Source organism: Phocoena sinus, unplaced genomic scaffold (assembly GCF_008692025.1).
Source record: "Phocoena sinus isolate mPhoSin1 unplaced genomic scaffold, mPhoSin1.pri scaffold_46_arrow_ctg1, whole genome shotgun sequence".
NCBI lineage: Eukaryota > Metazoa > Chordata > Mammalia > Artiodactyla > Phocoenidae > Phocoena > Phocoena sinus.
The window spans coordinates 15,382-43,034 of NW_022605666.1; the positions used below are offsets into that span (position 1 = coordinate 15,382).

The 27,653-nt window shown below is 40.9% G+C and overlaps 5 gene segments (V, D, J or C); all 5 read right to left on the reverse strand.

Moving 5' to 3' along the window:
* Positions 1-1,859: 1,859 nt before the first annotated feature.
* On the reverse strand, positions 1,860-2,976 carry LOC116748319. The segment is given in 2 exon segments: positions 1,860-2,669; positions 2,851-2,976. Coding segments are annotated over 2 exon segments (396 nt in total).
* A 4,845-nt stretch (positions 2,977-7,821) lies between these two features.
* LOC116748315 lies at positions 7,822-8,412 on the reverse strand. The segment is given in 2 exon segments: positions 7,822-8,156; positions 8,272-8,412. Coding segments are annotated over 2 exon segments (447 nt in total).
* A 3,273-nt stretch (positions 8,413-11,685) lies between these two features.
* LOC116748317 lies at positions 11,686-12,609 on the reverse strand. The segment is given in 2 exon segments: positions 11,686-12,431; positions 12,555-12,609. Coding segments are annotated over 2 exon segments (519 nt in total).
* Positions 12,610-16,837: 4,228 nt separating this feature from the next.
* On the reverse strand, positions 16,838-17,638 carry LOC116748316. The segment is given in 2 exon segments: positions 16,838-17,253; positions 17,418-17,638. Coding segments are annotated over 2 exon segments (465 nt in total).
* A 6,579-nt stretch (positions 17,639-24,217) lies between these two features.
* LOC116748318 lies at positions 24,218-26,573 on the reverse strand. The segment is given in 2 exon segments: positions 24,218-25,580; positions 26,079-26,573. Coding segments are annotated over 2 exon segments (417 nt in total).
* Between the last annotated feature and the right edge of the window lie 1,080 nt (positions 26,574-27,653).

Here is a 27,653-nt window from a genome sequence, read left to right on the forward strand (position 1 = left end):
TGTACCGCAACTACTGAGCCTGGCCTGCGTGCTGCAACTGCTGAAGCCTGTGCACCTAGAGTCCGTGCTCCACAGCAAGAGAAGCCACCACAATGAGAAGCCTGTGCACCACCACAAAGAGTAGCGCTGGCTTATCACAACTAGAGAAAGCCCCCGTGCAGCAACGAAGACACAATGCAGCCAAAAATAAAATAAATAAAAATTTTAAAAGAAGTTTCTCTTTATTCTAAGAGCAAATGGGGATCCAGGTGATTGACATGCTCAAATCTGCACTCTGACAAGATCATTCTCACTGTGGTACAGAGGACTACATTGATGAATGATGGGGTGTGTCACATGCTGAGGAGCAAGGGACTAAAATGGATTTTTAATTAGGATGGTGGAGGTGAATTAGTGTGTGCGGTTTGTGACATCTTCTGGAGACCTTTAGGAAGCAAAGTCAACAACTGGGAGATAGACTGGATATAGTATTTCAAAAATGAATAACTATGAAGCAAAACACCACATATGAATCTTAATATACCCTGGGGATAGCAGAAATTGCTATTTGCCTAAAGAATGTCCATTCTCTCCTATTTCTTACTAATAGAACCACAGTTTTGATGTGAGTGACAACATGCTGAGACTGAAAAAATACTGACATCCCAGACTCCTTTGCAGACGGGAGAAAGGTGGGGACATGGAATAACACTCTGGTCAGTGAGATGTAAGTAGCAGCTGTTGGGTAGATTTTCTGGAAATGATTGACTTGGCCAGCATGTACTCATTTGCCCCTTGACCTCTTTCTTTCTGCCTGGAATGTGTGTAAAGTGGATGGATCTCTAGCAGTTTCTGCCAAGCATATAAACAAAACTGACACTCTAAGGACAAGAGACAGAGAACTAGAAGGAAGACCCTTGATTTTTTATAACATGATGAAGGTAGTATACCAGCTCTGGACTGCATATGATACATATGACAGAGCTTCTTTACGTGAGAGGAAAGTAAACTCCACCTTGTTGAAAACATTATTATTTGAAGTTTTTGTAACTTGAAACTGACCCAGTCTCTAACTGATATAGAAGATGTTCATTCAAAATACAATGCATCGGGCTTCCCTGGTGGCGCAGTGGTTGAGAGTCCGCCTGCCGATGCAGGGGACACGGGTTCGTGCCCCGGTCTGGGAAGATCCCACATGCCGCAGAGCGGCTGGGCCCGTGAGCCATGGCCGCTGAGCCTGCGCATCCGGAGCCTGTGCTCTGCGACGGGAGAGGCCACAAAAGTGAGAGGCCCGCGAACCGCAAAAAAAAGAAAAAAAAATTGCAATGCATCAGTGCATCAGAGTCTGATTGAGTAAGTGCCTAATAACCCAGATCTTCAAGGTGCTGTAGGTGATTCTGATATAGGTGATGTTGGTGTTTGAAGCTCTGGAATGTGGGAACCACAGTCCTACCAACCTTTCGCCTGCCCTCCTCCACCTTTTCCACCAAGCATCACATAAGTACAAATGCGCTTTCTCCACAAACCCATTTTAGTATCATCAAAAATGTATCAAAAAAACTATTCTTACCAGAAGCAAAAATAAAATGGATGAAAAACTGTTATATATGTGATAATAGAAGTATCCACTTTCAAAACACAACATTTTAGGACCTGGTAGCTGAGAACATCTCTCACTTGTATGGGGAAAGATTATGACTCTCTGATAAATTCCCACCTCTTTGATGGAGAAATTGAAGCTTGGAAATCACACAACTAATAAATGGGAGAATCAGATTCAGATCTTTGTCTCTACTACTCCAAAGATTCAGATCTTTGTATCTATTATTATACAACGTTTTCACTGCTCAACTTTAAAATGAAAAGTTTGGTTGAAAGAGTCCTAAGATCCTTTTTAACTCTAATGTCTGATGAATCTACTGTTAGAATTAGAGAAATGCAAAACTCCTCTCATGCATCTCAAAGCCCCACCTAAGTCTTGAGGAGGCTGTACATATAACAGATGAGACCTTCTAATACTAACAAGTCCTTCCTCATCCTCCACAAGTGACCTGGTGAAATTAGAGCTTGAAAGGTCTTTAGGCTCATCAGTCCAAATCGTTTGTTTAAAGTGAGGAAACTGAAGGCTGCTACACCGATGATGTGCTTAAGGACACAGAACCAGGATGGGCAGAGCTGAAGCTGGTATTTCAGTTTCCCGTTCTAAATCTCAGGCCCTTTACCCGAGTCTAACATGCTGCCAAAAACATCAGGAATTTGACAGGCCTCCCTTTCCTGTTGCCAGCTGTTTGTAGACTCTCCTTTGTGGGAAGACATAACCACCAACTCTACACACTGTTGCAGGTTCTAAGAGGCAGCTCTGGCAGGGTTTGCGTTGGGGCTGCAGTTGCCTGGTGAGCACTGTGTATCCATAGCACAGAGGTAAGTAGCAGTGTCTGCAGCCTGGGAAGCTGTGATGGACAGGGAACTGCCTTTGATGGAGTTGTCAAACGTGACTCGCAGTCTTCCACTACGCTTCTCTCTCTCATTTGAACGTATTAAAATCAGGTGGGCAAAGCCTCTCCTTGAATCCTGTCTGTACCAATGTAAGGTGTCTATATCAGTTTTATAACTGCAGTTCATGGTGGCATTTTCACCCTCCTGGATGCTCAGGGCCTGAAGATTCTCTTCTCCTTGCTGGCTATTCACCCCTAGGCAGAAACACAAGGCCAGAGGCCAGGAGTCAGTCACTGCATTTTCACTCTCTAGTGTTTGCATTTCCTTCCATAATTTGGGGGTACATTTCCCAATTAACAAGAAGATTTTGCCCCTCTGTCTTGTGGGCTCGGAACTTTGGTCACCCTCTTCCCATCGCCAAGAGCCCCAACTCACTGGCCAGTTGAAGCCACAGAATCACCAAAGACACGGTCAGGAGTTTCTGCATTCTTCCTCCTTATTGGGATCACAGGAGACTCAGCTCCAGAGCCTGAAATGAAGCCAGGTTCCTCAGTCTAGTTCTTTTTCTGGGTATATTTATCTAGTCCCTCTGGATCCCAGAGAGAGACTCAGGCTTCTTACCCAGCCAATCAGAGGAAGCTCAATCCTGCGCTTTCAATACAAACATGTTGATTTCAAACCAAGCAAGTCTGAGGAGAGAGGGTACTGCCATCTTGTGGTGGCAACGTCATCCTGCTAATAGAGCCGGCTGTGGAAGGAGAAATGTTAGAGCTGATACAGAAGAAATTACAAAGCTAGTGTATTCTCTGCCTTTATTACACTCCAGTTCTAGCCTAGAGTAAGGACAGATACAGCTTAATTCATGTAAAAACTCAATTAAGAAAGAATATTGATGCCTGGTATTTACAGAATACCTCTGAGGAGCACTGTTAGGTTTCTTACAATCACTTCTGGTAGTTTATATATGAGCTTGCTTTTCTTTTTTCTAATTTGCCTAATGCTGGAATGAGATTGTCTATAAGTCAGGGTTCTTCTTGGTGAATAACAGAAGGTGACTCTGGCTGAATTAAGTAAAAAAGGAATAAGTTAATTAATATTGGGTTTGCCTCAGCATCTCCAATAGGGTCAAATAACTGGAGTCAAAAGCTATCGAGGAAAAAAAAAAAAAAAAAAAAAGCTATCGAGGGCTTCCCCAGTGGCACAGTGGTTGAGAGTCCACCTGCCGATGCAGGAGACACGGGTTCGTGCCCCGGTCCGGGAGGATCCCACATGCTGTGGAGCGGCTAGGCCCGTGAGCCATGGCCGCTGGGTCTTCGCGTCCGGAGCCAGTGCTCCGCAACCGGAGAGGCCACAACAGTGAGAGGCCTGCGTACTGCAAAAAAAAAAAAGCTATTGAGTCAGTCTACCAAACATTTAAGGAAGAGTTAACACTGATCCTTCTTAAACTATTCCAAAAAATTGCAGAGGAAGGAACATCTCAGTGCCATCTGCTTCATCACTTTGGTCTTATGGTTCAGCAGATCCAAAAATGATGCTTGGAGTTTCCATGGCAAATAGGATGGAGACATGGGAAACACCAACAGGAAAACTGCAGCATAGTCCACTATTGGGGGCTGGGGGGAATATATGCCCTTTTCTTTAAATATCGATTCTCCTTTTAAGAAACAGCTTCTGACTTGCTAATTGACCATGGCAAAGTCTGAATATCTAACTTAGGAAAAAACTAACTTAGTGACCATGCAGCCTGAACTTCCGTCATGAACCAAGTGTTGTCCAACCTACATACCTGCACTGTTGATCATGCCCAGCACCAATCTATCATCAAGTGGAAATGATATATAAGAGACTGGGCTCAGGCATCCCCAGAAGATCCAGGGAAGCTGAATGAGTAAGCACCTCAGATTCCTTTGGCACAGACTCTTCTTGTTTTGTATACTCTCCCTTAACCATGCCTATAACCACCTTCTGGGGAGTTCCTTATAATCAGTTAACTAAGGAACAAGAAAATCAAGCCTATTTTTCATATGGATTTGCACATTATTTTGGTACCACACAAAACTAGCCCTATAGCCCACTGAAGGATGAAGATGAAGGACAATCCCTCCACATCATCAGGTGATACCTTTTGGTTATTCATGTTCTCTAGACTGAGAGATGGCCAGAGGTACTGATCTACAGTGATTCTTGGGCAGTTGCTAATGATTTTTCTGGTAAGAGACTTGGAAGGAACAAGATCGGAAGATTAGTGCCAAGGAGATCTAGGAAAGAGGTATCTGGATGGACCTCTCAGAATGGGCACAGACTGTCAAGATAATTATGCACTATGTGGAAACTGGCCAAGGGAAATGGAAGCTCTTAATAATGGACAAAACAATGCACTCTATGGATGTGTCAGCATCTTTCCCCAGCCACCCTGATGCTTGGTCAATGATCCCATGAGCGAAGTGGCCTTGCTAGCAGGAATGGAAGATATGCATGAAGTCAAAAACATTGATTTCCCCTTACCAAGCTTGACCTAGCTAATGCTGTTGCTCAGGGACTAATCTGCCAAACTCAGAGACTAATGCTGAGCCCCTGATGTGGTGCCATTCCCCAGAGAGACTGCCCAGACCCCTGATGACGAGTGGATTGCATTAGACATCTTCCATGATGGAGATGACTGAGATTTGTTCTCACAGGAGTAGACACATGTACTTGCATATGGATTTGTCTTCCTTGCTCATTGTACTCTGCCAGCATCATCCTTATAAACTCACAGAATGCCTAATTTCATCAAGGGATTGCCCACAGTATTTCTTCTGAGGAAGAAACTATTCTCACTGCAAAAGATTACAGCAGTGGGCACATAGCCATGGGATTATTTATCTTACCTCATACCCCATCACCCAGAAGGGGCTGGCCTGTTGAAATGTAGAATGGCTTATTGATTCCGTTATAGCACCAGTTGGAAAACAACTCTGTAAAAAGATGGGATTCTGTCTTATATGATGCAATATATGCTTTATAGCAGAGAGTATTATATGATGTTTTCTACCCCATACCCAGAATGCATGAGTCCAGAAATCAAGGAAGTGGCTCTGGGAGTGGACGCTCTCACGATTATTACCAGTAACCTACTAGCAGTATTTTTGCTCCCAATGTTTGTAACTTTGAGCTGTATTGGTTTGGAGGTCTTACTCTCTAAAAGGAGGAAGGCTTTCACCAGGGGACACAGCAATAATTTCACTGAATTGGAAGATAAGACAGCCATGTGGCCATTTGGGCTACATATGTCTCACAGCAATGAATAGAAAATGAGGTTACTCTACTGACTGGAGTGATTGATACCAATTACCAAGGAGGAATTAGGTAGCTGCTACACAACAGATATAAAGAGGACTATGTCTGGAACCCAGGAGATTTCCTAGGGGAGCCTCTGGGAACTTCCAAGCCTGATACTAAACATTAATGTTAAATTACAGCAAGCAATAAAAAGACAAGATTTTTGAGTACTCAGACCCTTTGAAAATGATGATTTGGATCACACCACTAGGGAAGTAACCTAATCCACTGAGGTTATGGCTGAGGGCAGGGAAAATATAAACTGTGTAATAAAAGAAAGAAGCCGTCCATGTCAATTGCAGTATCGTGACCAAATTGGGAATCAAAGAATGTAGTAGTTTTCTATATTTTCTTTTGGCTCTTTACATGTGTGTTCCTTTGTATACATTGCCATTCTCTTCTTCTTTCTCCTCACCATAATTACTTTACATGCAGATTGTCAGAGATTAAGTTTACAATTTAGTCTGTGTATAACAGCATTTTCAGTGAAATTTCCTCTGAATTTTAGAAGTAAGTAATACAGCCAGTGATCCGTAGTGACTGCTGGGATTATGGGTCTCCTCATTTGGGGGAAATAATGAGAACGTCTTCACTTGTTCAAAGGACAGCTTTAGCTTGTTAGATAGAAACATAGAGTCATTTCACCGTTGTTTGGAAGTTCAAATGTGTATGGGGGGGTGTGTAGGAAAGATCAGTAACCAGAAAGATGGGGCATGCCACTTATCAATTTATTGCCTTTCAATTATAAATCCACCCTTCATGGATTCAGAGAGTGACTCTGGACATGGACCTTGTAAACATTTCTCCTTTGCCAGCTGGCATGATGTTAAGCTTTGTCAGTAGAGGGAACGGGAAGGACACTGCAGGAAGAAGCAGCATCTGTTCCAGGTCCTGGCATGTTTTCCACACTTCTTGTTTTTGTTTTTGTTTTTGGTACTCAGGCCTCTTACTGCTGTGGCTCCTCCCGCTGCGGAGCACAGGCTCTGGACGCACAGGCCCAGAGACCATGGCTCACAGGCCCAGCCGCTCCGCGGCATGTGGGATTTTCCCGGACCGGGGCACAAACCCGCGTCCTCTGCATCTGCAGGCCGATTCTCAACCACTGCGCCACCAGGGAAGCCCTTCCACACTTCTTGTTCCTTCAGTGCTTGGCCATCCTGTGGGACACCAGTGATGCTCACCTCCAGCAACATTTAATGACAGCCCCCCAGGTGGTTTCTTGGCCGGTTTCACAAGCACCCTAGCAAATTCAGCAGCACTCCCTTGCCAGCTTCCTATAAATTGTGTTGGAACCCCTGGAGGTGTTCTTCTGCCTGTCAACCTTGTTCTCTGGCACCTCAGCAAACTTCCCTATCCAGCAGGCTGCAGCCACACACTCCCCAATGAAGCCTGAGTCATTGGCTTGGTAGGAGAAGGGGGTACAAATTACAATGTGTTAGTTTCCTCGGAACTCTGGCTTAGTCCTAGAGATAACAGCGTCTCCCTACCTATGCTATTCTTATGTTCTTTAGAGTTCTTTTTACTCATTAGTAAATAACTCCCCATTATTAGTTTATAATTCTTTATATTAAACTTTCCTTGTTCAAATTGCTGTGATGTTTCTCCTGATTGCACTTGATTTGGGTAGTATGGGTCCATGAAGTGCATGAGAGGAAAGGCATTAGCTGTAGAAAGATCAGCAACCACATGTCGGGAAACAGTATCCTCCTTTTCAGGAACTGGGCTTCAGTACGTGGTGATGAGCACACGTGGGGGTGGATGCTACGGCAGAGGAGATAGAGAGGAGAGACTGCACCACTTAAGCCTGGGGAGCCCCTCTGGGCCAAGAAAAGGATTTTTATGCCATCACATAGTTTTATTTCAAAAGTATTTTTCCAGGTACTAATATATAGAATAAATGCACTTACTATTTTAAAAATTAATTTAGGCATTGTAGGTAATGAGAATTTCCTGAACAAATTTTTGAGATTAATCTATAGCTAACTGACAACTGATGGCAACTGTATCTGAGAGATAAACTCAGTGTCAGTCTCTAGAGAGAGAATGCCCCACTGTGGCCAAATAGGGAACTTAGAAATATTTTCATTAACTCTTAAGGGGTTTGTGCTCTGCTTCCTTTGTAAAACCAGTTACTGTGTCCCTCAGAGCACAGTGATACACCGCTGAGTCTTCCTCTTGTGCTGATAGTTTTTTCAGATGGAAGGATGCCTCACCCTTGTTGAGGTCAGCCGTGAAACCTCTGATACTCTCTCTTGAGGTGTGTCTCAGGAGTAACTGGAGCTGTTGTTTGGGGTAGTGTACATACCAGAAGAGCACAGGACTCCCAGAAGATGAGTAGTTGCACTTCACCTGCACTGGGGACCCTTCAAGGACGGAGATGTGGTCCTCAGGCTGAGTCACTGTCTGGGCTCTTGTTCCTCCTGTAACACCAATTCTGGATCAGGGATTGTCTTGCAGACAGAGGAGAATCGTTCGTTAAACTGATTCTAAATCAGAAGACCAGAGAAAGATAGAATAAAAAGAGACTTTACTCACTGAGTGTGAATATCATCACAAGCGCTGAGATGAGGGTGGGCTTCATGTCTGAGCTGTGAAGAAACAGGAAGCTCCTTTCTGCAGGTTTTTCCTGGAAACAGTTCAGCCACATGGACACCGTGACAGAGCAGTGGGTGAGTTTACACTGGCATGCAAAGTAAAATCTCTTCCTCAAAGGGCTGGCTGCTTTCTGGCTTTCTATCAAGTTCAAGTTGTGTAGCATCTTCCTCTAGAGGCCCTATCTGGTACTGCAGATAATCTCCGGCTTTAGGAGGCCTTCTGTTCTGAAACAGAATGGTGAGGGATTTCCTCCACAGTTAGTAAGATAAAGTGTAATGCTGTACTAAGTTAAGAAGCGTGTTACCAGAAAGGTCCAGATAGAGATATCGACTGAACATAATAGAAAGTCCAAACATACAAATTATTTATGGAAATTTAGTTATCAAAAAATAGGGAAAAGATGGTATATTCAGTAAAATATGTCTTCATGAATGGAGAGTCATCTAGAGATCAGAAACTAAATTTGGTTGCATACCTTAACATCAGCTGTGAAATGAATTCCAAGTAGAGATAATTAATATTTTAAATAAAATGAAAGCATATTTTTATAAATTTAGGATGGTCATGAATTTTCTAAACATGAGAGTCAGAAAGAATAAGGGAAAATATTGATAGATCAGCCTTCACAGAAATTTAAGCTTCTGTACAAGTATGTTAATGAAATGTGTAAACATTACCATATCAAGGTATTTTCCATTCATCATCATTGATTCTGACCTTCCTCACACCAGGAATGGCCCTTTAGAATTTTAGTTGTACAGGTTTTTTTTTGACCTAAGAATAAGGAAATTCTATTAAGTTGGTAGATTTCAAATGTCCCTGATCCCCTGTGCTTAGCCAAGGAGCTTCTGTGGAAGCCAGCCATGCTGTGCCAACAGAGCTTAAGTGAGGTATCCCATTGAGGCTTATATAGAAATCTGGGGTCAGTAGCAGGGAACTCCAGGATGAAGAGCAGAAAACAATAGGTTGTAGAGAAAGCTTGGCATGTACAGATCAATGGACATCTAAGAAGGAAACTAGTTGTTTGGGGAAAGCTTTTCCTCTAGCCCCCAAATAGCTGCGAAGAAAGTAACAGGTAGGCTGAGTCCCAGCTGTCCTTAACGAAGAGGAGTACAAGGAGGTAGGAGAGCAAAGACATTTCCTTCTAGTTTTTCAGCAAGGTACTGGCATTGCTGCTGAGACCAGTGCCCTACTGTCTGCTACATTGCTGATCACAGGTAAAGAAATATCTAGGCTTTCCACCCTCACAACATTGCCTCCACTTAAAGTGCCCCAGTAATCAGACATGTCAGGAAGGAGTAAAGAAAGGGAAATGATACCTCAGAGAAAAATAAGAGCTTCATCTGGGGAAAGTATAGTCTGAAAAAATTATCAGAGTCAGTGACACAATTTCCCTAGCCAAAAATCAGGATACATAGTTTGACAGTGATCAAGAATTCATTTACAAGGAAGCTCTCACAAAGGAAGAATATCTCACTCAATGCATTGTTTATTTATTGAATCTCTTAGAAGGAAACATAGGAAAAATACGCTTTGACATAAATCACAGCAAGATCTTTTATGACCCACCTCCTAGAGTAATGAAAATAAAAACAAAACTAAACGAATTGGACCTAATTAAACTTAAAAGCTTTTGCACAAAATCTACAGATTCGGTGCAATGCGTATCAAAATCCCAATGACATTTTTTACAATCCTAAAATTCATATGGAATCGCAAAGGACCCCAAATAGCCAAAGTAATCTTGAGCAAGTAGAACAAAGTGGGAGGCATTTCACTTCCTGATTTCAAAATATAATACAGGGCTTCCCTGGTGGCGCAGTGGTTGAGAGTCCACCAGCCGATGCAGGGGACATGGGTTCGTGCCCCGGTCCGGGAAGATCCCACATGCTGCGGAGCGGCTGGGCCCGTGAGCCATGGCTGCTGGGCCTGCATGTCCTGAGCCTGTGCTCCGCAACGGGAGATGCCACAACAGTGAGAGCCCCGCGTAATGCAAATAAAAAAACAATAATAATAATACAAAGCGTTTGTAATCAAAACAGTATGGTACTGACATCAAAACAGACTTACAAGGGCTTCCCTGGTGGCACAGTGGTTGAGAGTCCGCCTGCTGATGCAGGGGACACAGGTTCGTGCCCTGGTCCGGGAGGATCCTATATGCCACGGAGCGGCTGGGCCTGTGAGCCTTGGCTGCAGAGGCTGCGCGTCCGGAGCCTGTGCTCCGCAACGGGAGAGGCCACAACAGTGAGGGGCCCACGTACCGCAAAAAAAAAAAAACAAAAACAGACTTACAGGCCAATAGAACAGAAGACTCCGAATTATTATTTGTGATTTGAATCATATGATATACTTAAAAAAACTGCCCTCCAAAATATTGTAAATAGTTTACACACACAGAAGTTAAGCCTCCCTGAATTCAAAATTTCATAATTTCTAGTGGCAGAAAAATGAGTCATTCAAAATGTTGAGCCTGGAAAGCTGCCTCAAAATAAACTAACAAACAAAAATTCAGAAAAATACAAAGCCTTAAACCTCAACCTCTCTACACGTACACACACACACACACACACGCAAATTTAAAGATTTAAAGACAAATTAATCTGAGAAAAACTAAAAAAAAGTGAGATAAAATTTTATCATTTTAGAGTGCTACAGATTTTTAAGCATTAAATATAACTCAGAATCCATAAAAGAAAATTTTCAAAAATTTACTACATACTATTTTTAAAATTCTGCCTGCCAAACAAACAAGACCATAAACAAAGTCAAAAACGTTAATTAAACTTTTTTAAAAGACATGTATATGTGACAGTCTTATGACAACTTTCTTAACATAGAGAATGTCCTTTAAAATCTATATTTAAATGACTATAACACAGTAGGAGATGGGAAGATATATGAATAGACAATTTATACAAAAATACATAAATGACTTTGAAATGAAATGAAGCTCCATCTCATTCATAAATTTTAAATTATTAAATTTTTTTTTTAAAAACCTGACTGATAAGCAACAGTCCAGAACCTTAGTAATACACAAGGTTTGGGGGAAATAGATATTCTGCCTAATCATGACTATTGGTGGTAAAACTTATCTAGAAGAAAATTTAGCTGAATCATGTAGACTATGAGTATGCTACTTTCTTGAATAACAGTTTTTTCCCTGAAGTGAATAATTATTACATTTTAAATTTTTAATTATTTTGGCTTACTTACTTATATGTGCTGTTGCTCAATTCATCAATGGCTAACTTCCAGTTTTCTGCTGGGTTTGGGAAATGATCACTGCTTGTTATACAGGCACTGGTAGAGAACATGGTAGTCTGCTGCTTATTTATTTTCAGTCTTCCTATTTTCAGCCTTCACTCCCTGAATGCCCTCAAAACACACAAACACACACAGCACCATCCACCCTAATTATTCAAGTGTAATTAATGCTTCTGGTTTCTAAACCCTTCCACAGGGGTACAGCACACATCCAAGTGCTTCTTGTTTCTTCTTACATTGGCCCCAAGTCTCATTGTTTATGTGACTTTACCTTGAAATTACTTTGGCCCTGGATGAGGAACTACTGATGTCAGACTCTGTTTTCAGAATCACTAATGAAGAGTTGGGTATGGGGAATATTCACTTCTTGTTCTTATTCTCTAGAAATTTGTATGAGTTTTGTATCAACCAGAGACTGAGGGACAAACCACCATAGACTGTGCCACAGAGTGGATCAAATGGAGAGACACTCAGCCTCCAGGCCCCTTGTTGCCACTCAAAGAGTTTGTGCTCAGCTGCCCCTGCAGTTCCCATCACTGTGTTACTCAGAGCACAGTAGTACACAGCCGAATCTGAATCTTGGACTGAGGCTTTCTCCAAGTGGAAGGATTTTGATTCTTTGTGGTATGTGGCTTCAAACTCCTTATTGGTTCCCTTCTCATTGTCCTTCATGGCTTTCAGAAGGACCTGTGGACCTTCTCCAGGATATTGAACATACCAGAAAGTAATGGGGTACCCAGTGGCTGAATAAGTGCAATTTATGGTCAAGGCAGTCCCTTCTGGAAGAGTCATTTGGCCATCCATCTGGGTCACTGAGTCTTCACGGGTTTGTCCTGGGGAAAAATAAAAGAGTTCTGTATCATCTTGGGCATAAAGCTCTGGGATAAAATTATGATTAAAGGTTTTGTTGACATAACAGAAGAAAGAATCCAAATTTTTAGAGGCATTTTGCTTACCAAGCACTAAGAGTATCACAGTCACTAAGCCTGGAGAAGAGTTCATCTCTAGAGTGTCTCATGAATGATGTCCTTGACTCGTCACATGAAGAAATATTGAAGTCACAGTGAAGTGATAAACCTAAGCCTAGTTTCAGACAGGAAATGTGCTTGTGTTAGGAAACTGCACCCCCTGGTGGACAGACACTGAAATGGGATGCACGTTTCCTGGTCTCCTCAAGTCAGAAAACTTATCCTTGACTTCATTAATGAGGTACATGCCAGTCTTCAGGCGGTGCTTGGAAATCTGATCAAGAGCTGTCATAACTTCTCAGGTCTGTTTTGCTCTTAGGACCCTGCCTGACATGGAAGTTCTTTAACAGAGCATCCCAGGTATTTCTGCAGCTGAGAAGATATCAGTTTTCTTAAGCACTTTATATAGTACTTTATATTCTCAGGTATCCATGGTGGGCCAGCCTATAATCCACTGAATGTCAGAAAAGAATCTGAGGTTGATTACAGAGGACGTAATAAGAAGCCAAATCATTACTGAGTGAATCTCTGTGTTTCAGCATTGTACCCCAATTCATAGAGCAACAGTGACTGACATGTATTACATGCTCACTAAATATTTGTTATACCAAACAAAAATAATGAATCAAGGGTCACTGATTGAGGAATCACTACTACTTGAAATACAATATTTTATCGGTCCCAAAATAATATCATTTGTAAGAAATGCTATCTTTTTAATAAAATCTTTTCAGAGGAAAAAGCCACACTATCTTATCAATAGTCAAAGAATCCTGAATTTCAGAATCATTAAAATGTGAAAACAAAAGAAATATCATAATTGAAAAGATCAAATCCTTATAGAATGGTCTGAGATCAATGTCTTATTCTCCTACTATTTTCTTGACTCCACGATAAAAGCGTTGGCCTATGTGAATCAGACAAGTACTAATCTTATACTCTTAGTGAATAACCTCAAGGATGCTTTCTGTTACCATCCATCGGCCATATTTTATTGCCAAACTTTAATCAAATAACTTTCCTCCACTGGGTTAGGAACTCTAAAGATGTGGATTTGTTTCAAAAGCCTTGAGCGTGAGTTAGGACTCTCTTTTTTCCCAGCTTTTCAAATTATTAAAGACATAGCTGATATTCATACAACAGCTGATAATAGAATCAATGTGTAAGTGATTTAAAATTACAGATTCTGGGATCCCACAACTAACTTCATGAATCATACATTCCAGGATTGAGACCCACAACTGTGTAATTTTTTTTTCCCTTGGCCCTGCTGCACAGCTTGTAGGCTCTTAGGTCCCCACCCAGGGATTGAATCCGGGCCCTCAGCAGTGAAAGTGCGGAGTCCTATCCACTGGATTGCCAGGGAATTCCCACAAGTGTGTAATTTTTTAAAGCTCCCAGATGGTTTTGTTGCAGCCAGTCTGATGCCAGTTTATAAGGTTTCATTTGTGATCAGTGTCCTAGACCGAGATGGTCATCAAAGATCAGGGAGTAGGGCTTCCCTGGTGGTGCAGTGGTTGAGAGTCTGCCTTCCGATGCAGGGGATACGGGATCGTTACCCGGTCTGGGAAGATCTCACATGCCGCAGAGTGGCTGGGCCCGTGAGCCATGGCCGCTGAGCCTGTGCATCCAGAGCCTGTGCTACGCAACGGGAGAGGCCACAACAGTGAGAGGCCCGCATAACGCAAAAAAAAAAGAAGAGAAGATTTTTTGAGTTAAAAATTTTTAAGACTTTTAAAATTGATTTTTATTGGAGTATAGTAGATTTACATTGTTGTGTTAGTTTCTGCTGTACAGCAGAGTGAATCAATTATTCGTGTACATATATCCACTCCTTTTTAGATTCTATTCCCATGTAAGTCATTACACTCTTTTTTAGATTCTATTCCCATGTAGGTATTCAGTAGAGTTCCCTGTGCTATACAGTAGGTTCTTATTAGTTATCTATTTTATATATAGTAGCGTTATATGTCAATCCCAATCTTCCAATTTATCCCTACTCCCCATTTCCCCCTTGGTAACCGTAAGTTTCTTTTCTACATCTGTGATTCTACTTCTGTTTTGTAAATAGGTTCATTTGTACCATTTTTTTTAGATTGAACATACAAGCAATATCATATGATATTTGTCTTTCTCTGTCTGACTTACTTCACTCAATATGACAATCTCTAGGTCCATCCATGTTGCTGCAAATGGCATTATTTCATTCGTTTTTATGGCTGAGTAACGTTCCATTGTATATATGTACCACATCTTCTTTATCCATTCCTCCATTGGTGAACATTTAGGTTGCTTCTGTGTCCTGGCTATTGTAAATAGAGCTGCAATGAACACGGGGGTGCATATGTCTTCTTCATTTATAGTTTTCTCTGGATATATGCCCGGAAGTGAGATTGCTGGATCATATGATAGTTTTAGTTTTAGTTTTTTAAGGAACCTCCATACTGTTCTCCATAGTAGCTGTATCAATTTACATTCCCACCAGCAGTGTAGGAGGGTTCCCTTTTCTCCACACCCTCACCAGCATTTATTGTTTGTAGATTTTTGGATGAAGGCCATTCTGGTCATTGTGAGGTGATACTTCATTGTAGTTTTTGTTTTGTTTTGTTTTGTTTTGTTTTTTGCGGTACATGGGCCCCTCACTGTTGTGGCCTCCGCCGTTGTGCAGCACAGGCTCCGGACGCACAGGCTCAGCGGCCATGGCTCACGGGCCCAGCCACTCCACGGCATGTGGGATCTTCCCGGACCGGGGCACGAACCTGTGTCCCCTGCATTGGCAGGCGGACTCTCAACCACTGCCCCACCAGGGAAGCCCCCCTCATTGTAGTTTTGATCTGCATTTCCCTAATAATTAATGATGTTGAGCATCTTTTCATGTGCCTCTTGGACATGTGTATGTCTTCTTTGGAGAAACGTCTATTGAGATCTTCCACCCATTTTTTTGACTGGGTTGTTTGGTTTTTTGACATTGAGCTGCATGAGCTGTTTGTATATATAGGAGATTAAGCCCTTGTTTGTGCATTCATTGGCAAATATTTTCTCCCATTCTGTGGCTTGTCTTTTCATTTTGTTTATGGTTTCCTTTGCTGTGCAAAAGCTTTTAAGTTTCATTAGGTCCCACTTGTACATTTTTGGTTTTATTTTCATTACTCTAGGAGGTGGACCAAAAAAGATCTTGCTGTGATTTATGTCAGAGAGTGTTCTGCCTATGCTTTCCTCTAAGAGTTTTATATTATTTGGTCTTACATTTAGATGCTTATTTTCATGTATGGTGTTAGAGACTGTTCTAATTTCATCCTTTTACACGTAGCTGTCCAATTTTTCCAGCACTACTTAATGAAGGGACTGTAAGACATTCCTTTTAAGATTTCTACTCTACACAACTGCTTTCGAAATGCAAATAGAAGAGGCAGTTACAATACAAGATCACTTAGCAACCACCCATTACCATTCAAATTTTAAGACACTGAGAAAATGGGATTAGAGGTAGAAGGAGGAAATTTGAGGGAAGGAGTATTTGGGATTGTGTAACACTGATTGAAAAAGAGGGCCTGGAGGTGTCCAAAATGTGCCACATGATGGCAAAAATACTTTTGAAGGAGTGGTGCAGTGAAGGGCAAGAGCAGAGAAACAAGGTAATTCATACTCTGCTTCTCACAGTGTCCTTTTAAGAGCCACTAATTATTGATCTTTTTGTGAATAAGACTGATGGGAGGCAGGTAAAGCTTCCATTATGGTAATTGAGCTATTCCATGCTAGAGGTGTTAATAAGATGGAATGAAGATTAGCACAAAGTTTGTGACATATCAGGCACCTTAGAAAGTAAACAAGTGTACCATTAACTCAGCTAACAAAACTAAAATAAATGAATTCATTAAACGGTGTAAAACTGCATAATATTCAAAAAGAGGAAAATCACAAAAAGATTTCACAACCTTCCTTATTCAAAACAATACCTGTAATATAATATATATTCAATAAATATTTATTGAACTAATTGAAAATCCAAAAATTCACGCATATTTTTACTAATTTTTAAATCAGATGTCTCTGAATTTCCTTAGTCAATTCTTCTAGCTCATTCTAATCACTAAATGGCAAGGATTTTATGTGGCTATTTTTTGTCTTCAATAAAAAATTTGAACCCAAATTTTCAGGGGATAAGGTTGTTTTTGATGAATGATAGCTCTAGACATGGTCTACAAACCCAGAGAAATATGTTCTTAGAAGGAGTGTTTTCCCTCTAACCCTACACCTGTGCTGCCACAGCCCTAACCACTTCCTGTCTGGGAAGGCAATTCCCTGCCCTGGTCCCTATAGCAGGCAGATACATCAAGCAGAGCCCTGGGTTTTGGTATACCTGCCTCCCACACACCTCTCACTGTGGGCTCACTCAGTGCACAGAAATACACTGCAGAGTCCTCCAGCTGTGAAGCTGAGATGGCAAGTTTGATGGATTTGTTTGCCTTCTGGAAATTCAGTGAGTAGCGACCTTCTGTTGCATTTTGCTGGTTATAAGAGTCCTGACGGATAAGGAGAATCATCGCCCCACTGCTGGGCTGCTTGTACCAGTATAGACTATAAGTGAAATCATTTGTGTCATATATGCAATCCAGGGTCACAACCTCCTTCTCCTGCACTAATATTACTGGTTGGTCTTGAGTTACCTTCTGGGCAATACTGGATCCTAAAGAAAAAAAAAGCAGAATCAGAAGTTTAAGAATAAGTACTGTGGAAGAAAGAAATTCTGTTTTACACTGTACTGCCCCTTCTTCCCAGCGTGCCCATAATCACCTGTTCACCCAGTCCTTAGGTCCTAGAGGGGTACAGTCCCACTGGGGCCATCCTTACCTAGCCACAATGAAGCCATGACCACCTTCAGAAGGCTGGAGAGAAGCATGTTTGAGGTCTTCCTCTAGATGGAAAGTGTCTTCTTCAATTTCAAGGCTCTGCAAGGTGAGGTGAGCCTGACAGGGTGAGGGAAGAATTGCTGAGCTATGTGTTGCTGCTGCCCCGCAACAGGAAACAGCGGTTTCCTGGAGGAGCAAGTTGATGTGGGTCATGTCAGCTTCTCTGTGGACTAGGTGAGGGTCTCACTCAACCCAGACTTCCTTTTGCATTAACCAGCTCTTCAACTGATAGCAATTACATCTGAAAATAAACACGAGGTAAATTTGTTATTGAAAGGGAGATTGATGATTCGACCAACTGCTGTGTTTAGTTGTTGCGTCTGTGATGGAACTTATTTTAAAATACTACATATAATGGATTATGGAAACAACCTAAGATGTAATGATCATGTATCCTTACACCTATGTATGCTTTTCTTTCACCTAAGGTAGAAATAAATCACTTTATGATAAGAAGGCAAATCTCTTCAGAGTAGTTACTGCAGCTTCCTCAACCTATATATTGATATAGCCATCAATATAATTATTCACCACAACATCTGTCCAGTTACCTATCTTGGGACCTAATAGCAGGAGAAAAGATAATCTCCCTTTGCAGAAGACTAGAATGAAGCTTGCAGACAGGGAGTCCTGTCACAGAGGTCCCCTTCTCTTCTCTATTAGTTTTGACAGCCCAGCTCTGTTCAGAAAGGCCAAAATAGATGCCAGAGTTTGGTCATTAGGTTATCAAACCTTTGAATTTATATTTTTCCCATTAACTCAATTGGGACCCTAAAAGAGCCACAAGAAGCCCCTATATTCTGTGCGCCCAGCTCTAAAGGGAATATATTGCAGGTGACATCATACACCTCCGTAAGACAGCTGATCATAAGTTCACCACTGATTGTAATAAACCTTTCCTTGTGTATGAATGTAAAAGGAAAGCCATGCCTAAGGATATTACTAAACAACATGGCAAACAACAAAGACCCATTGCCTATCATGGCCTACCCCTTAAAGTTCAACAAAACTTACACTCCTTGTCTCAAAGTAATTACAGCCTTGGCTAAATTGGTTGAAGCATCTTCAGATCTTGCTCCAGAATCTCCATTTAAATCTGATGGTACTAAAATGTTCATTGCAGCTCTATTTACAATAGCCAGGACATGGAAACAACCTAAGCGCCCATCATCGGATGAATGGATAAAGAAGATGTGGCACATATACACAATGGAATATTACTCAGCCTTAAAAAGAAATGAAATTGAGCTATTTGTAATGAGATGGATAGACCTAGAATCTGTCATACAGAGTGAAGTAAGTCAGAAAGAAAAAGACAAATACCGTATGCTAACACATATATATGGAATTTAAGGGAAAAAAATGTCATGAAGAACCTAGGGGTAAGATAGGAATAAAGACGCAGACCTACTGGAGAACGGACTTAAGGATATGGGGAGGGGGAAGGGTGAGTTTTGACAGGGCGAGAGAGAGTCATGGACATATACACACTAACAAACGTAGTAAGGTAGATAGCTGGGGGGAAGCAGCCGCAAGGCACAGGGATATTAGCTCGGTGCTTTGTGACAGCCTGGAAGGGTGGGATGGGGAGAGTGGGAGGGAGGGAGACGCAAGAGGGAAGACATATGGGAACATATGTATATGTATAGCTGATTCACTTTGTTGTAAATCAGAAACTAACACACCATTGTAAAGCAATTATACCCCAATAAAGATGTTTAAAAAAAAAAAAAAAAAAATCTGATGGTACTACATACAGTACAAATTGTTCTCCAATCTAAAACACTCAAACTTTGTCTATCAGTTAGTTGACTAATCATAAAATATTAATTTCTCCGCATATTATTCAACTTTGTTATACTTCTCAATTAAAGGATCTCATGATTGTACTTCTGCTATTCAAAATGCCTTCATGTCCTGAACAGATCTTTTGGACACTCTCATACAAAATTCTGAATTGACATGTTTTTAAAATAATCTTACTTTAAATATTGAAAAGAGAAAATACCAAGCTAGTTACGCAATAGCTACTCTAAACTCCCTTTAAAACCAGTCATTAGCAGGAGCAAAATTAACTCAAGTAGCTGAACTTGTGGATCTCTCTTGGATGTACTGAACTTACAAAATGTATACATACAGTGTTATTTATAGATTTTTTTTGGCTGTACGCGGGCCTCTCAGTGTTGTGGCCTGTCCCGTTGCGGGGCACAGGCTCCGGACGCTCAGGCTCAGCGGCCATGGCTCACGGGCCCAGCCGCTCCGCGGCATGTGGGATCTTCCCGGACCGGGGCACGAACCCAAGTCCCCTGCATCAGCAGGCGGACTTCAACCACCGCGCCACCAGGGAAGCCCTAGTTATAGATTTTTAACACAGTTTATGGCTTCCAAATACTAGGAATACAATGAGGTTTTTTAATCATCTTAACCTTTTCTTAACCTTCTTGTGTATCTCATGTATGCCTATTAAAAATGGATGCCAAATACATGAATTATTTGATGTCTTCATGTTACTCAAAGAAATTTTTTTCATAAAAGCCATCTCTCACAGTGTAAAAGACTCTGTAGAAGCTAGGAAAAAATGCTTGAGCAGATTATTATGCTAAGCATCCCTTTCTGACTTAATCCTTATGCAAGCACCTCTTCTAGAACATAAAGAGAAATCCATGGAGAAGTTCAATAATTCCATCTTAGATGCACAAAATTTGGCCGGAATTTTGTAAAGAATCATTAGAAATGATTGATTTGTTTGATTCATGAGGACAAGATATATGAAAGCCAGGACAGCTGTCTGGTGGAGCCTAATGATATCCGATGAACTCTTGCTAAAGTCCTCCAGAGAAAAGACATCACAGTAGGGACATATTGGCTGCAACATTAAACAAACACTGGTGGGGAAACTTCTAGGATGGCAAAGAATGGGGTCAGTTCATGCCTTTCTTGGAGCAAACAAACTCCCATAAAAATCTGTAAAGGTGGGATATGAACTGGAATACTGTCCCAAGGAAACATTTGGGGTATTTTGAAAAGGAGTTAAACAATTGCTTTTTCCCCATGGGTTATGAGTATGTACTAGTAGTAGTATTTTTATTTCTACATGGGTTGAAGCAGTGTTTTGTCAGAGAATCCACAGCACTCACCATAGTTGAAAATCAACTTGATATTGTGTTTACTACCTGTGCCATTTCAATGTATATCTATATAGGGGAGCTATAGAAAGTTTTGGCCCTCACTCAGAAATTTTACTATTCTTATCATCCTTCTATCTTCTGAAAAAGTAGAAAGAACAAATGGAATATTAGAACTGAAATGAATTACTGTATCAGACACCCTTGAACTACTCTAGCCTAATGCATTATTAATTAGCCTTGGCCCCCATGGCCCTGCTGTCCTTCCCTCACAAAGTCATATGTTGTCTCACTATGAACTGGTCACTGATAGGCCCAGGTAACTCACAAGGTCCCAAACAACACGTATTCCAATCTTTCACAAACTGAACTAAACTAGATAAACCCAATGTAATCAGTCCTTTCATCACAGGCAGAGGTTGATTTTTTAGCCTTTCATTTAGTCAGCTTTTACATGACATTAATCTGGGTGACTGGATGCTCTGCAAGATACCTAGAGAAAGACTGCCATTGAGCTTGCAGAAATGACCTTATTAGGTACTATTTGTTACCAATTCAGCAGATAAAGTACAAGAAATACATCCTGTGTTACATGTGCACCAACTAGCATAACATCATGCTTCCTTAATTGACAAGAATTGAAAAGTTACCCACATTAGAAATACTAAACTAAGGTTCTCCGGGGAATGGTCAGAAGTAGACATTCTATAGAAGATGAGGCTGACCCACGATCCTTAAAACAAACATATAATTGCCTAAAGTATACATCTCCATCCAAGACCATTAGAAGAGAATTCTCCTAGATGTTTGGAGATTGTCACTTTTGCACACTTTTGCACAAGGAGATTGTCCCCTTTGCACTCTTTTGTTTTTCATCTTTTAGAGACATCTTCCCACTTTAATGGTAGAATGTTATATATTTCTGATTTTCCTGACGTTGTCCTCTTACCAATAATATAACTTACTAAGGTATGGCTTTATTTGAAAAAATACCCATCCTAATGCAAATGTTCAGCCCTACAAAGATATTGCTATTGCAACAAAGTTAAAGAATTATTGGATATTTCATTCAGTGCCATCCAAGAAAAGCCAAATAACAGCTATACCCCAATCCGTACTGCTAGAGTAAATCTTCATCAATAAAATTAGCCCTAAAGTGTGATAAAAATATCTATTGATAAAAATTTAGGATGGAGTTTGTGCAACTAAGCTTGTATACAGAACGTGACTCAACATGATTATAGGATATGGTCTGACCTTCAGCACTACCTCTCCGTTATCAATTGCCATGGTGTCTTTCATAGAATTATATATCAAATATCCACAGGAATTCAAACACTTGAAATGATGAGCTCTTCCCATAAAAACAGAAGTTCAAAACATCAGGGGTAGAAAACACTGAGTGTGTTGGCAGAGATGGAAATGACACCTGTGTCCAGTGGCATGCGCTTCCTCTCCCTGAGATTCAGGCATCTCAAAAGGTTGTAGGGCTTCCCTGGTGGCGCAGTGGTTGGGAATCCACATGTCAATGCCGGGGACGCGGATTTGAGCCCTGGTCCAGGATGATCCCACATGCTGCGGAGCAACTGGGCCTGAGCGCCACAGCTACTGAGACTGCGCTCTCGAGCCCACGAGTCACAACTACTGAAGCCCGCAAGCAGCAACGAAGACCCAATACAGCCAAAAATGAATAAATAAATAAATATTTTTTAAAAAAAGGTTATACATTGTATGGTTCTATTCATATGCCATTCTTTTTATGTATTTTTTTTAAGCTGTGTTGGGTCTTCGTTGCTGCGCGTGGGCTTTCTCTAGTTGCAGCGCACGGACTTATCATTGCAGTGGGTTCACTTGCTGTGGAGCATGGGCTCTAGGCACACAGGCTTCACTAGTTGCAGCACGCGGTCTCAGTAGTTGTGGCTCGCAGGCTCTAGCGCACAGGCTTAGTAGTTGTGGTGCACGGGTTTATTGCTTAACAGCATGTGGGATCTTCCCAGACCAGGTCTCGAGCCCGTGTCCCCTGCATTGGCAGGCGGATTCTTAACCACTGCGCCACCAGGGAGGCCCCCATATGACATTCTTAATAAGATAAAAATATGAAAGAACAGACCAGTACTTGCAAAGAGTTAGGAATAGGGGAGTTTGTAATTACAACAGGATAGCACAGGGGAGTTTTGGGGAGCAATGAAACTGTTCTGTATAATAATCATGTGATGGCTACATGATCTATACAATGTATTAAAATTCAAATAAACAGAAATGTACACCCAAAATAGTCAACTTTTCTATATAATTACTTAGGAACAAAAATTTAAAACACTAAGTTCATAATGGCAAAATAGGGCTCTTGTAAGTAACTGAAGATGTTACTGCAAACTTCACCGCCTTCTCTTGATCCTGGGAAGCCAGTCTGGGTTCTGACAGCCTCCCTTTTTCTTCCTTTCCCTATGGCGGTGTGGACTGCTTTCATTTGTCTTGTTTCTCCCGAGCCTGCAGAATGGGGCCGCCTTCTGCACACACTCACTATCTTCAGAGACAGTAAGAAACAAATACACTAACCATAGGGGAGGTTTAAAGCTCGAATGTGTCTGAATCTGAGCTGTGACTGACTCTGCACACTGCATAGAGCTTTTTTTTTCACTTCTGTTGAATAAATTCTCACCTAACTACTGCAAAGCAGGAAAGCCCATAGTAATTGCATCCGCTCTCTCTTCTGACTTAAGAAGAATAAATCAATAAAATATAAGGAGCTAAATCCAAAAGATACCATAATGTTAGCTGAATCAGCCAATTGCAAAAATCCAAACATATTAGATACTCACATTAATGTGGAAAAGATAGTGGTGTGTTGAGTTCTTTGCTCATATAATATGGGAAAGGATAATTCACTCCATTATCAGTCTTGGAGGAAATGGACCAACTAAGAGTCACCTTGCTTCTCCTGGACAGGAGCTAGTGATTACAATGAGGGAAATAATCAAAGCCGGTTGAGGTGTTGGGCTGCAATACTAGTCTTTCTTGTTTAGATGTATTAAATCTGATTTAGTATGATGACTTTCCCTATAAGAAAAAAAAGAGTTTGCAATTTACTAACAACCATAACTCAGACAAGAGGCCTCATTCTCACCATACCAGTCATTAATTATATACATCCTTAGGAAGAATATGAGGGATCTTGAGAATAGCCTACCCTTGACCAGGTGTTGCAGAACTAGGGAATTAATTATTTATGCAACTTCTTTCATTCCATTGATTTAGGTACAACACTAAGGAAATAACATTTTAAAAGAGAAGGTTATGCTTAGTAATGTTTAATCCAGTCAAAGCATGAAGATGAGGCAGGAGATTTGTAGCAAGCTGTCTCTAGATTAGCCATTAGTCCAAATGCCTTTAGGCAAGCCAGTAATAATAGTAAGGGGCTGATAAATACATATAAAAAAAAGTCCCATATACCCCAGAAAGAAAGATTTCAATCATAATGGTAACAAAACATTACAAGTCTAGGAATAAATTTAATTATTTTAAGCAGTGCTTTACCGAGAATTAAAGACATTTATAAATAGCAATAAATAGTATGTTCTTAATCAAATTATCAAATATACACGTTAAGGAGTTTTATTCTCCACAAATCAATTTATAACTTAATTCAATTACAAAGTTTAAATCAAAATATGAATAAATAGAAGAATTCACCTTTTCTTATTTCTTTCATAAACATCTACTGATAATCAACTATGTGAAAAAGTTTGTGCTAGGTACTACAGATAAAGCAGCAAATAAGACACACAACTCTGTCTTCTAAATTCTATGCAAGAGTAAATGTAAACAGATACTTACAGAATTTCGTAAAGAGAATAGATTTGTGAATTTTATATAAAGCTCACATTCTCAAATCACTTCCTATCCTAATTTAACTCAAAGACACACAAAAATATGCCATCAATGGACACTAAAGGAAGACCTATGTCACATTTTCTCAATAAGAAAGTGGTACATAAAAAGCACATAAAAACAGGCTGACAAATTTTACCACAAATTTACAGGAAGAAAATTACTATAAAGCTGTACTTTATTACTATCTCTTGCAGGACAATTAAAAAAGCAGATGTTTGAGGAGAAGACTTGATGAAAGGGGAATGCTCAATTCAAGATATAATGGTAAGTGAAAAAATCTTGAGCCTATTTATAATAAGAATTTATAAAAAAGGGTAAACTGAATATTAGCAATATTATGTGACTACAGAATTGTCAATATCATATTATTGAATATCACACATTTCCTATAACCGGCATGTAACGTTGTGTAATCAGAAAAATAAATGCTGTCTTCAAAACACAGTATTTAAAAATCTATTCACAATAAGGATTGTGATATTGATACCAGGGAGTTATTTAGAGAAGAAGAGTCTGAATAGCAATGTAACATCAATCTTACAATTTTGAAATAAAATATTACTAACTCCCTTCAAGAATTCAGTAAGCAACAGTTATCCACAAAAATGTATAACACTTTCTGGGTCATCTTGAACCTAATCTTCTTACTCTATGCATTTCATGTCTAATACATTAGTTTCCACTTGCAGACAAACAATATGACAAATGCTATACATGAAAGTCTGTGCCAAAGGAAGGAGGCTGCCCCAGTCGCAGCTCTGAGTACAGGTAGCAGGTGCCTGGGAAGCACTGTGTACTTGCTGCACAGAAGTAGACAGCTGAGTCTCCAGGCTGGGTGTCTGAGATGTGCAGGGAGAGACGTTTGGCCTTGTCATTCAATAAAACACTCCATCTTTGGTGTTCTCTTTTGCTCTTATTTGAACGAATGTCTATAAGGAGCTGGGGACCTTTTCCAGGTTCTTTCTTATACCAAAGGAAGTAGTCTAAAGCAGAGTCTGTATAAGTACAGGTGATAACAGAGCTGTTTCCCTCCTGGACAGTCAGGGTAGAAGGACTCTGCTCCATCTTCTCTCCAAGGCTGACACCTATGCGGAAAGAAGAAGTCAGAGAAAGGAGAAGGGTTGCCAGATTACTAAGCTCCAGAATTTACTTTTCCTTCTCTATAATAACTAAAAGAAACCTGAATAAAGCCAGTCTTGGCTTCTAAAGAATATCCACTAATACACTGTTTCCCTTAAACCCTCAACTCACAGTCCAGCTGCAGCCACAAGAACATGATTAAAGCCCCAGTGGGGGGCTTCCCTGGTGGCGCAGTGGTTGAGAGTCCGCCTGCTGATGCAGGGGACATGGGTTCGTGCCCGGTCCAGGAGGATCCCACACGCCCATGGAGCGGCTGGGCCCATGAGCCATGGCCGCTGAGCCTGCACGTCCAGAGCCTGTGCTCCGCAACGGGAGAGGCCACAACAGTGAGAGGCCCACGTACTGCAAAAAAAAAAAAAAAAAAAGAGCAATGGTAGCAGGCAAGGTTGCAGATCCCTGTCCAGACCCATATCCCAATTCCTCTTAATCCCAAAATAACTCACCCAAGATCAGGAGCACAGTCACTCTTGTCAAATGCCTCATATTCTAGTGTAAACCAGGACCCAGGGTCAGGCTCTGTTGCTGAGTCTGAGCCTGGACCAGGGATATGAACCAGGGACGAGGCACAGCAGCACCTGCCAGAGCCCACACTAGCAGCTCTCACCTAGGGCTGTCCCCAGAAGCAAGCCAATAGCAGGGTGACAGCTCCTCAGAATGGGCTTCCCTTCAAGGTTCAGCTGAGCACTCAGGAAGAAGAATAGAGGGTAAAAACTTCCAGCACAACAGCATAGCAGTCTGCTTTCCTTTTAGATGTTTGCCTAGGTCTAACCCTTTAGAGATTTAGTCTGAATGAAACAAATATATCAGAGGGTAGATTCCACTGGGCTCCTTATTCCCCATCAATTTTCCACAGTCCCAGAAGGTGGTCATCTACTGTAGCCAGTCTCATACTCATGGAGCTCTGAGAATAACCCATCTGACCTAGAAGTTCATGCCCAGAAATCCCCCATTGAATCCTATGTAAGATGAAATGGAATCTTAATCTTATTCCATAAAGAGCAAATGAGACCATCTGAACTGGACCTTTCATCTCTTGACACCCTGGTGTCATTTTATAATCACACTAAGTCCACATCTTACATCTGCTACTCAAATCTCAACAGTTTTTAAACAGGGAAGCAGACCCCTCACTAGTCCCTGCTGACCAGCTAGGACAGGACATTTGATGTGGAAGAGAGGAAGTGAGGAGAAGAAGAAAAGGCACAAGTTCAGAGTCAGACAGACCTAAATCCAAATCCCAGCTCTGCCACCTTGTGACCTTGGGCAACTCACTCCTCTGAGCCTCAGTGTCTTCATCTGTAAAAAAGAGAGAATAACACCTACTTCAGAGTCAGCCTATGGTATACGGTCAACAGTAAATTGTAATTCCTTCCCATTCTTTTCCTTCTTGTCTACATGCGAAGAACTGTGGCCAGTAGAAAGCAGTTGTGTAGGATTATATATTTGATTGTTTAAGTGTACATATAGATCATTCACCCTTCCTTCAAGAAATACCCAATATAAATTAAGTAACAATAACACAACAATTAAAAATAAAAACAAAACATCCATTCAGGAAAGGAGCTAAATCCAAAAGATACCATAATGTTAGCTGAATCAGCCAATTGCAAAAATCCAAACATATTAGATACTCACATTAATGTGGAAAAGATAGTGGTGTGTTGAGTTCTTTGCTCATATAATATGGGAAAGGAAAATCACTAGAAAATATTTGGGGAGTGCCTCTTCGAGGTCTAGAATTGCCCAATGTATTCTGAGTGAGCAATTTTTCCATTTTCCCATGGAAGAAGATCGATGAGTGCTAATGACTTCTAGTAACATTTTGATAGAGTGGATACAACAAAGTATGGAATAAATAACCAGCTTCAGTACTAGGTGGAGGAGAAAGAAGGATATATGAGGGAGCTAAATATGTGAGGACAGCTTCTACAGAAATAGAACATAAAAGGGTTACAGTTTAGAATCAGCTCGTTGCAACAGCGACCCCATGTGGTAAATAGACTTGGACAGAAGAAATT